Source organism: Phacochoerus africanus, chromosome 4 (assembly GCF_016906955.1).
Source record: "Phacochoerus africanus isolate WHEZ1 chromosome 4, ROS_Pafr_v1, whole genome shotgun sequence".
NCBI classification, from domain to species: domain Eukaryota; kingdom Metazoa; phylum Chordata; class Mammalia; order Artiodactyla; family Suidae; genus Phacochoerus; species Phacochoerus africanus.
Genome location: NC_062547.1, coordinates 78,165,710 through 78,177,749, shown reverse-complemented (window position 1 = coordinate 78,177,749; position 12,040 = coordinate 78,165,710). Strand labels below are relative to the sequence as shown.

General features: G+C 39.9%; 1 protein-coding gene across 1 annotated transcript; it reads left to right on the top strand.

Annotated features, from left to right (window-relative positions):
• The first annotated feature begins 9,646 nt into the window (after positions 1-9,646).
• On the top strand, positions 9,647-11,123 carry LOC125124690 (nuclear envelope pore membrane protein POM 121-like). The gene is given in 2 exon segments (XM_047774722.1): positions 9,647-9,737; positions 9,928-11,123. Coding segments are annotated over 2 exon segments (1,287 nt in total).
• The last annotated feature ends 917 nt before the right edge of the window (positions 11,124-12,040 follow it).

The window sequence follows — 12,040 nt, the reverse complement described above, 5'->3', positions numbered from 1 at the left end:
TCCTTAAGTTTTTTGTTTATCTATGGTATTGGTTGTTGTTTCTCCTCTTTCATTATTTATTTTGTTTATTTGGATCCTCTCTCTTTTCTTCTTGATGAGACTGGCCAAAAGTTTATTAATTTTATTTTGAAAAAAACAGCTTTTGATTTCATTGATTTTTTTTCTATTTTTTTTTCAGTCTCAATTTTATTTATTTATTTATTTATTTGTCTTTTTGCCTTTTCTAGGGCCACTCCCGCGGCATATAGAGGTTCCCAGGCTAGGGGTTGAATCGGAGCTGTAGCTGCCAGCCTACGTCAGAGCCACAGCAACGCAGGATCCGAGCCATGTCTGCGAGCTACACCACAGCTCATGGCCACGCCAGATCCTTAACCCACTGAGCAAGGCCAGGGACTGAACCTGCAACCTCATGGTTCCTAGTCGGATTCGCTAACCACTGAGCCACGATGGGAACTTCTCAATTTTATTTATTTCCTAACTGATCTTTATTGTTTCCTTCCCTTGGCTGACTTTAGGCCTTGTTCTTCATTTTCTATTTGTTTGATATTTTTCTTGTTTCCTGAGGAGGGACTGTATTGCTATAAACTTCACTCTTAGAACTGCTTTTGTTGTATCCCATAGATTTTTTAGTGTTGTGTTTCCATTTTCATTGTCTTGAGATATTTTCTGATTTCCTCTTTGATTTCTTCATTGAACCATTGGATTTTTTAGTAGCATGTTGTTTAGCCTCCATGTGTTCATTCTTTATTTTTCTTTCTGTAACCGATTTCCAATTTCATACCACTGTGATTGGAAAAAATGTTTGACTTAATTTGTTTTCTTAAATTTGTCGAGACTTGTTTTATGTTGTAGCATGTGATATGTTCTGGAGAAAGTTCCATGTACAGTTGAAAAGAATGTGTATTCTGCTGTTTTGTATGTAAAGACCTGTAGATATGTATTAGGTCCAACTGGTCTACTGTGTCATTTAGGATCACTGTTGTCTTATTTATTTTCTGTCTGGATGAACTGTATAAGAAGTAAGGTTTTAGGAGTTCCCACCATGGCTCAGTTGTCATCCATAACAATATAGGTTTGATCCCTGGCCACACTCAGTGGGTTAAGGATCCAGTGTTGCCATGAACTGTTGTGTAGATTGCAGATGTGGCTCAGATCTGGCATGGCTGTGGCTTTGGTTTAGGCCAGCAGCTGCAGCTCCATTTCAACCCCTAGCCTGGGAACCTCCCTGGCTAGGGGAGTGTGGCCATGAGTGTGGCCCTAAAAAAACAAAACAAAACAAACAAATAAAAAAAAATAAGTAGAGTTTTAAAGTCCTCTACTATTATTGTATTATTGTCAACTTCTCCTTTTATGTCTGTTCATATTTAGGTTCTCCTGTATTGGATGGATAGCTAACAGTTATATCATCTTATATTGATACCTTTGTCATTAAATAGTGTCTTTTGTTATAGCCTTTGTTTTAAAGTCTATTTTGTCTGATAGGTATATTGTTACCCCCATTTTCATGTCACTTATGCTTGTATGAAATATCTTTTCCCATCCTCTCACTTTTAGTCTGTGTGTATCTTCACTACAAGAAGTGAGTCTCTTGTAGGCATATTGAAAGGTCTTGTGTGTGTGTGTGTTTTAATCCAATCAGCCACCGATGTCTTTTGACTAGAGCATTTCATTGATATCTAAAGTAATTACTGCCATTTTATTACTTGTTTTCAGTTGTTTTTGTAGTTCTTCTCTGTTAATTTCTTTATTTTTTGTTTCTTCTCTTGTGGCTTGACTATTTTCTTTAGCAGTATGCTTTTTCTTTTTGGTATTTGTGTATCTGTTGTAGGTTTTTAACATGGGGTTCATATATGCTGACTCATAAGAACATCAACTTGCTTAAACTGATAGCCATTTACATTCAAACACATTCTAAAAGATTTACATATTTTTGCAGTGTGTATATGATAATTCCTAACACCTTAATTTATCCCTCCCCACCCTTTCCCCATAAATTTGATTTATAAGTCTGTGGGTCTATTTCTCTTTTATAATTTCATTTGTATCTTTTTTTGTAGATTCCACATATAAGCTATATCATATTGTACTTGTCTTTATCTATCTGGCTTCTCATAGTATGATAATATTTAAGTTCATCTATGTTGGCACAAATGATATTATTTAATTCTTTTTATGGCTAAGTAATATCCCATGGTATAAATATACCACATCGTCTTTATCCATTCATCTGTCAATGAATATTTGTTGCCTCCATGAGTTGGCTATTGTAAATAGTGCTGAAGAACACTGGGATGCATGCATCTTTTTGAATTATAGTTTTCTCAGATATATGCTCGGAATTTCAGGATCATATGGTAACTTTTAGTTTTTTAAGGATCCTACATTTTGTTCTCCATAGTGGCTGTATCAATTTACATTAGGAGTGTGGGAGGGTTCCTTTTTCTCCACACCCTCTCCAGTGTTTATTATATGTACACTTTTTGATGATTGCCATTCTGACTGGTGTGAGGTGATACTTCATTGTAGTTTTGATGTGCATTTCTCTAATAGAGATATTGAGTGTCTTTTCATGTGCCTTTTGGCTATCTGTATGTCTTCTTTGGAGAAATATTTTAGGTCTTCCTATTTTTTTATTTTCATTTTTTTAAAATTTAGAGCTGTAAGAGCTGTTTGTATATTTTGGAGATTAATCCCTTGTGAGCACATCACCTCCAACTATTTCCTTCCAGTCTTTAGTTTGTCATTTGTTTTGTTTATGGTTGGCTTTGCTGTGCAAAAGCTTTTAAGTTTAACCAGGTCCCATTTATTTTTCCTTTTGTTTCCATTACTCTAGGAGGCAGATCCAGAAAACTATTGCTGTGACTTATGTCAGAATGTTCTGCTTATGTTTTCTTCTGGAGTTTTATAGTATCTGGTCTTAGATTTAGGTCTTTAATAGATTTTGAGTTTATTTTTGTGTATGGTGTTAAGATAATGTTCTAACTTCATTCTTTTACATGTAGCTGTCCAGTTTTCCCAGAACCACTTATTGAAGACACTATCTTTCCTCCACTGTGTGTTCTTTCTTCCTTTGTCATAGATGAGTTTACCATAGGTGCTTTGGTTTATTTCTGGGCTTTCTGTGCTGTTCCACTGATCTTTATTTCTGTTTTTTTGTGCTGGCACCATACTGTTTTGGTTACTGTAGCTTTGTAGTATAGCCTGAAGTCAGGGAGCCTAATTCTTCCAGTTCTGTTTACCTTTTTCAATATTACTTTGGCTATTTAAGGTCCTTTATGTTTCCATACCAATCTTAAAATTTTTTGTTCTAGTTCTGTGAAAAATGCCATAGGTAATTTGATAGGGACAGCATCGAATCTGTAGTTGCCTTGGGGTATAGTCATTCTGACAATACTGATTTTTCCAATCCAAGAGCATGGTATATCTTTCCATCTATTTGTGTGATCTTTGATTTCTTTCATCAGTGTCTTATAGTTTTTGGAGTACAGATATTTTGTCTCCAGGAATGTTTATTCCAAAGTACTTTATTTTATTTTATTTTTTTGATGTGATGTTAAATGGGATGGTTTCCCTAATTTCTCTTTCTGATCGTTGTTAAAATATAGAAATGTAATAGATTTCTGTGTATTAATTTTGTATCCTACAGCTTTACCAAATTCATCGACTAGCTCCAACAGTTTTCTGTAATGTCTTTAGAATTTTCTAGGTATAGTATCATGTCATCTGCAAACAATGATAGTTTTACTTCTTCTCTTCCAATTTGGATTCCACTTATCTATTTATTGGCTTTTTAGGGCTGCACCTGTGGCATATGGAGGTTCCCAGGCTAGAGGTCGAATCAAAGCTGTAACTGCTGGCCTACAACACAGCCACAGCATCATGAGATCCGAGCCATGTCTGCAACCTTATTACCCTACTGGTACATGGATATACTCACCAACTGGAAATTCTCTGAACTCCATACTATTGAGATTTTTCTGAAGGCTTCTTTACAAAGGCATGATCAATTATTAACTTCATTTCCAGCCCTTTTCTCCTCTTTGGAGAGTAGCAAGTAGGCCTGAAAATTCCAAGCTTTCTAATTATTTTTTGGCCTTTAAGTCTCCATTCAGGAGCCATCCAGAAGTTCACTCAGTCACTTCACTGGAAAAAAAGATGCTTCTATCAAGAGCAGTGCCAGGATTAGAGACAAAGACCAAATATATATTTCTTGTTATAAATCATAATATCACATCTTGAGTTACATAAATATTTCTTAGATATAACATCAAAAGAACAAATCATAAAGAAAATGATTAATTGGACTTCATCAAAATTAAAAATTTCTGTGTTTCAAAAGAGACTATCAATTAAGCAAAAAGATAAGCCATAGATTGGTAGGAAATATTTGCAACTTATTTATTTGATAAGGGACTTGTATTCAGAATTCATAGAGAACTGAAACTTGGTGATAATAAAAATGATCCAATTTTAAAAATGGGTAAAATATTTGGATAGATATTTTGCCAAACAAGAAATCTGAATGGTCAATGTCTTGTGTGTGTGTGTGTGTGTGTGTGTGTGTGTGTGTGTGTTTGTGTGTGTGTCTTTTTACAGCCACACTATGGGAGTTCCCATACTAGGGGTCAAATCAGAGCTGTAGCTGCTGGTTTACATCACAGCCACAGCAACAGCAGATCTGAGCCATGTCTGCAACCTATAGCACAGCTCACAGCAATGCCAGATCCTTAACGTGCCGAGTGAGGGCAGGGATGAAACTCGCATCCTCATGGATACTAGTTGGGATTGTTAGCACTAAGCCACGATAGGAACTCCTGGCCAGTCTCTTTAGAGGATGCTTAATATCATTAGTTTTTAGGGAAATGGATATTAAAACCACAATAATATGCCAATTCTCACTCACTGAGATGGGTACAGATGGAGACAAACAATAGCAACTGCTGGTAAGGATGAGGAGAAGTGGAGGCCCTCAAATATTGCTGATAGGAATTTAAAATGGGAGTTCCTTTGTGGCAGGATCTCCAGGATCTGGTGTTGTCACATCAGGTTGCTGCTGTGGCACAAGTTCGATCCCTGGCCTGGGAAATTCCACTTGTAGAGAGTGCAATCAAAAAACAAACAAACAAACAAACAAAAAGCAATAACTTAAAATGCAGCAACCACTTTGAAAAAACAATTTGGAAGTTTCTTCAAATGTTAAACATAGATTTTCATTTGGATTTGTCATCCAACAATCCTCTCCAAAGAAAAAGTGTGTCCCCACAAAGACTTGTATGCAAATGTTCACAGAAGCATTGTTTACAATAGCCAAAAAATGGAAACAATTCAAATGTGCATCAACTGATGAATAGGTTAACAAATGTGGTATACATATACAATGGAATATTTTTAAGTCATAAAAAATAATGAAGACAAAAGAAAGACCACATGAAGACATAGGAAGAAGCCAAGGAGAAAGGCCTCAAAATAAATCAACGCTGCCTGATACCTCGATCTCAGACTTTAGCCTCCAGAATTGTGAGAAAATAAATTCATTGTTTAAGCTACCCATTCTGTGGTACTTTGTTATGGCAGCTCTAACAAAATAGATTTTGGTACCAGAAAGTGGGTATTACTGTAACAAATATTTTGAATGTGGAAGTGGCTTGGAACTGGCTAGTAGGTAGAGGCTGAAAGAGCTTTGAGGTGTATATTAGAAAAGCCTAGATTGGGAGTTCCTGTCGTGGCACAGCGGAAACAAATCTGACTAGGAACCATGAGGTTGAGGGTTCGATCCCTGGCCTTGCTCAGTGGGTTAAGGATCTGGCATTGCTGTGAGCTGTGGTGTAGGTCACAGACGCGGCTTGGATCTGGCGTTGCTGTGGCTGTGGCGTAGGCCGGTGACTACAGCTCCAATTAGACCCCTAGCCTGGGAACCTCCATATGCCGTGGGTACAGCCCTAAAAAAAAAGGACAAAAGACAGAAAAAGAAAAAAGAAAATCCTAGATTGTCTTGAAGAGACTAAATATGGTCATTAAAGGTGATTCTTCTGAGAGCTCGGAAAGAAAGAATCATAATGAAAGCTTCTATCATTATTATCTGTTCATATATATGTGCTTCTATCGTATGTATCTATTCACATATATTTCATCATGAACAGAATGTTGATACAAATACAAACATTAAATGTGCTTCTGAGTAATTCTCAGATGGATATGAGAAAAATGTTATTGGAAACTGGAGGAAAAGCAGTCCTTGTTACAAAGAGGCAGGGAACTTGGCCAAACTGTGTTCTAGTGTTTTGTGAAAAGTAAAACTTACAAGTGAATATTTAGCTGAGGATATTTCTAAGCAAAATGTCGAAGGTGTGGCCTAGTTTCTCCTTTATGCTTATAGTAAAGTGTGAGAGAGAGAGAGAACTGAAAGAGAAATTATTGTGCAAAAAGAAACCAGAACTTGAAGACTGAAAAATTCTCAGCTTATTCATATTGGAAAAAAAAAAAAAAAAAGAGAGAGAGAGAGAGAAAGTATATTCAGAATTGAACACCAAAGACATGGGTAGACAATCTTTACTAAAGAGATTATGAGTATGTGACGTGGAGTCAATCAACTATCTCAGCAGAAGCACTGACAGCTTAGATTGAAGAGGACAGAGGTAGGATGAAATGAAGGAAGACTGTCATATTTATGGGGACTTCTACTGGCAGGGAATGGGACGACAGCTGTCAGGATGCAAATATGCATCATCCTTTGAGTATAGGAAGGAGTGACTCTGGAGGTGGGTCAGAGGTCAGCAAGGCTGCTGCTTCTACCATGGGTCCAGAGGGCCCAGGACCAGGTAGCAGGACTGTTTCCTCATTGATTCTGGAGAGTTTAGGGACACAATCCAGGGAGGAGGGGGAAGAGCCATCACCCTTATTGATCTAGAGGACAGACAGAACATTCAGCCAAAGAGGATTTTATTCTTTTTTCTTTTGCTTTTTAGGGCTGTGCCCATGACATATGGAGGTTCCCAGGCTAGGGGTTGAATTGGAGCTACAGCTGCTGGCCTAAACCACAGCCACAGCAACACAGGATCCGAGCTGTGTCTGTGACCTACACCGCAGCTCACAGCAACCCTGGATTCTTAATCCACTGAGTGAGGCCAGGGATCGAACCCTCAACCTCATGGTTTCTAGTCGGATTTGTTTCTGCTGCTCCACAATGGGAACTCCCGGATTTCATTCTTGAACCTTGAAATCTAATGGAATTTTCCATAAAAGTTTCTTAAATTTAGCCCTATATATTAAAAGTCTGTACATGTAAAAAAAATAACATAAAATAAAAAATAAAATCTGTACAGGTGTTCTCTAGAAAGACTGCAGACTGGGGAGTAAAAGACAGGAATTCTAGTGCTAATGTTGATATAATAACCTAAATCTTTGTATAAATTAAAAATCTAATAGAATTTGCCCTGATAGATTTTGGATTTGATTAGGACCCACCACCCTTCTTTCCAATTACTCCCTTTTTGGAACAGAAATGTCTGTCCTATACCTGTCCCAAGTATAGGGAGCAGATAACTTGTTTGATTTCGTAGGTTCACTGTTTGAGAGGAACTTTACCTCAAGATGAATCATACCTCTAGTCTAACTCATGCCTGATTTAGATACTATTTAGATGACAATTTATTTTATTTTATTAAGCTGAGTATTTTTAAAATTTTTATTCAAACATGTTATTAGAAGATAGTTGACTTACAATGTTGTATTAATTTCAGGTGTATAGCAAAGCGAATCAGTTATACATATATATTTTTTTCCATTTTTTCCCCATATAGGTTATTTCAGACTATTGAGTAGATTTCCCTGTGCTATACAGAAGGTCCTTGTTAGTTATCTATTTTATGTATAGTAATGTGTATATGTAAATTCCATCCCCGTAATTTATCCCTCCCCTTTAGTACATATGCTAGTACAAAGATGAACCTCAAAAACATGCTAGTGAAACTAGACATGTAAGAGTCTATTTATATGAAAGGTGCCCAGAAAAGGCAAATTAATAGAGACAAAAATTACATTAGTGGTCACACAGGCTTGTAAGAATGGGGAGTAATTGCAAGTGGGCATGAGTTTTCTTTTTGTGTAATGGAAGTGTTATGAAATTAGATATTGATGAAAGTTAACATACTTTGTAAAGTTACTAAAAATTCTTCAAGTGTAATCTTAGTATAGGTGAATTTTATAGTATGTAAATTAGACATACTATATAAAGTATTTAACAAATTAATGGTTAAAAGAAATTCCTTAAGCTGGTATTTTTTGGATGACAAAATTTAATGTGTATATATTTAAGATTTATTTCTTCAACTGAAAAATGGATTACCTTTAAATACCTAGAATAATTCCATTCATACTGTGGTAGTATATCCACCTATCATGAATTTTTCTCATTTCATTTTAAAAAGGGCTTTGATGCACTGCAGGCAGGTAAAACACTGGGAGGCTCAGTCAATATTGTTAAAATTTTTTTGCATAAAAATGAAAGTCAAACTCCTGAATTTGAGAACCTGCTAGTATATTGTGTTAAAGTATAGCCCTTTGGATTTTGGTTACACAAAATCATATTTTCCTTCTTTGCTTGCTGAGAGCAGCACTAACTGGAAAAAATCCTTTGAAAAACTACCTGGCCTAGTAAAAGGTCACAGGCCATTCACTAAGTAACAACAATCCAAAAGAAAGCAAAATGATTTAAAAATAAAACAAAAAACAACCAAACCAAGTGGGAGTAATTACTAAAACATCAAAAATTTTAAATAGTCCGAATATTCTAATGTGTTCACTATTCAACTAATAATAACTTTTGTCAGAATACTTACAGGAGGCCAAATTCTGAGTTCCTATTTGAATAACCAGGTCACCTCTCCCATCCTGCAGACAGACTTCAGGAAAAAGAATGACACAAAGGGAGTTCCCTTCGTGATACAGCAGAAAGGAATCTAGGAACAATGAGATTTCGGGTTTTATGCCTGTCCCTGCTCAGTGGGTTAACCATGCAGCATTGCGGGGAGCTGTGGTGTAGGTCGCAGACGCAGCTTAGATCCCCCATGGCTGTGGCATAAGCCAGCAGCTCTAGCTCCGATTAGACGCCTAGCCTGGGAATCTCCATATGCCTAGGGAGCGGCGCTAAAAAGAAAAAAAAAAAAAAATCTTTTGAGAGGCAGAAAACAAAGATGAAGGTGATGGGGCAAAGCATGCGCTTCAAAACGGGAATTCAAGTTTTCGGTGCCAGGTAACAGAGCTCCTGGGTGTAGAGCTTCTTAAAAAAAGATAACAATTCTCTACGTCTAAGTTCTGAGTTCTGATCATTATAAAACTGGGAAGGGGAGGAGGAGCCAAGAATGGGTACCTCGAAAGTAAGATTCTCTGGGAAAGGAAGAGGACAGAGGGGCAGCGCATCCGCTCTGGCTTCTCACATCCAGCAGGTTCCCTCCTGCTTCCTGGACTCCTGGGTGGCTATGCCACGCCACAGGATCTGGGCGCCGTGGATTCTGACTGGCTTTCCCATGAGGTATCTATCCACGGACGGAGCAGGGTGCTGATCCGAAGCTCCCATCTCAAGTAGGTGAGCGTTGCTGAGCCCCCAACCTTTCTTGGCGGGGGAAACAGCGCCCAGAACGGTCCAGCGATGGAGCTGGGGCCTGGCCACAGAGAGGTGGTACCCCGCGTGCCAGCCCCGGCGGCCGGCAACGGGCAACCGCTATCTAGAAGTGCCCTAGGTGCGCGTGCCCTTGTCTCGTGTAGGCCTTGCGCGCTCCCATTCTTCGCTCAGGCGTTCCAACAACACGTCACAGGCGGCACACCCAACAGTGAGCGTTTCCCTTGGAGCCTCTTAGGCATTAACGGAAACCTCTCTGAGCGTCTGAGTCCATTTGAAGGACCCGACTGATGCAGAATTGCGCTTCATAGGCAATTACCTGAGCCGGTCTCGTCCTTGCGCGCCGTCCTCTGCTCTGCGGGGCAGGGACCTGCTGGAGAGACCCGAGTGCCTTGAGCCCGTGCACCCTGCCCTCCGTGTTCACTTGGGGGCTCCAACCCTACACCTGACTCACAGGCTGTCGTACGAGGATCTTGTGGCTTCACCCCGTCGTCGTCGGTACCATCGGCGGTTTGTCATTGTCCATCGGTAGCAATATCCAGCCCAGCAAGCCCGGTGTTTATTTATGGGGATCTTTCCCTCAGTGCCCAGGAATGTCCCTCAGAAGCCACAGCTGTCTGCTTGCAGCTCCAAGATGTCCTGCACCTCAGTGATCCTGAAGATGGCATCTGCAAAGGGCAAACTGATGCTCCATTTGGCTCTGAAGCAGACGGTCATCTGCGTGTTGTCTTCCTTGTTTGTCCACTTCCCAAACCTTTGTGTAAAGAAGACTCTCGTGAAGGCCCTTGAAGAGAGCAGTCAACCAAGAGCCAAGAAAGAGACAGACCTGAAGGCCTTGGTTGAGAGTGGAAAAAGGCTAACAGAGCAAAAGAAAGGACACTCAGTCCTCGAGAGTCAGGACGAGCAGAGAAGGGGCTCGAACCCTGGGGGAAGTTCGCAGTCTGCATTTAGGTGCCTGATGGTCAACGGGGTCCTCTCTTCCTTTGTGCCCAGGCCTGGGCCTCTGAAGAGAGGCTTCTGTTCCAAGAGCTCAGAAAATACCCTGACTAGGAAATCCCAGACCTACTCTCTGAGCTCATGCAGCAAACAAAATACCATCACCAGTTCATACAGCTCCACTAGAGGTTTCCCACAGCTGCAGAGAAGCAGTCCAGGCTCAGCCAGGCTCCTGGGCCCAGCTTCATTGCATCCCCATGTGCCTGCAGAGAAAGCCAGCGAGGAAAGCCAACAGTCTAGCCCTTCAGCCTCAGCAGGACCACAAAGGAAGATCAAGCATGAAAAGGCTGCAGATGCCCCCTTAGGGCAGAAACAAAACTTGAATTGCTCACAGCCATCTGACAACTGCAGGCCCCTGAAACGCAAGACTCCTTTGCTGCTGCCCTCCAGGCCAAATGACCCACTGATCCTGCCCCCATTCCCCCAGCTAGGTTATCAAGTCACTGCTGAAGACCTTGACTTGGAGAAGAGAGCTGCAATCCAGTGGATCAACAAGGTCTTGGAAGGGTAAGACAGAGGCCGCCTTAGACTGCAGAGCCCCTCAGCTTTCCTGTTCCTCTGCCCTACCAGGCCCCAGCACTAATTCACAGCTGAGGAGCTTCTGGAAGATGCAGAGCTCCTCAGGCCCATTGGCCTTCCTGTAGTTGGCTGGAGCAGTTGCCTCTTTGAGCTGTTTGTCTTGGTTTTCCCTGTTGTTTTGCTCTATCTGGCTGTAAAAAATTTGTTCCCTTTCCCTGGCCACGAGGGTCTGTCCCCAGTACTCTACTACTCAGTCCCTCTTTGGTTCCTTAGAGGAACATTGAAGGACACCATCAGAGTCCAGCTTTTCCCTTGAGGGAGCCCAGGGTGCTGGCTGCTGCTCCTGTGGGCCCATTCTCCCCATCAAGTCATTTCTCTCCAGAGAAATTGTTCTATACCTGTCGTCTTTCTGTCAGATATGCCCCGAGAAGTTGAGCAGCTGGAGGTTATTAATCTGGCCCACCCCAGTGGTCAGGATCCTTGCAATAGGAGAGGGTAGCTTTGACCAGTTTTCCTCCAGGCAAAAGCTGGCAGGATACCCATTGCTGCTATAGTTCCCTTTTCCCACCTTTCCCACTTTCTTAATTGGGCCATGATCCATCCTTCTTAGAATCTATATATTCTCTCTCTTAACATCTGGTACCACATAAACAGTCAGTTGATGAACAAAATAATATATATAACATACATATGGGTATATATATTTTTATGTGTCATACATATTTATAAAGTCATGTATTATGTAGCAAATATTAAGTGTATATTATATGCATATATTATATACATGATGTAACATATAAGAATAACTAGTACATGTGTATTATATATGATATATTACATATGTATAACGTATTATGTATTCATGTATAATGTATATATGTATGTATAATATAATTAGTATGTGATTAT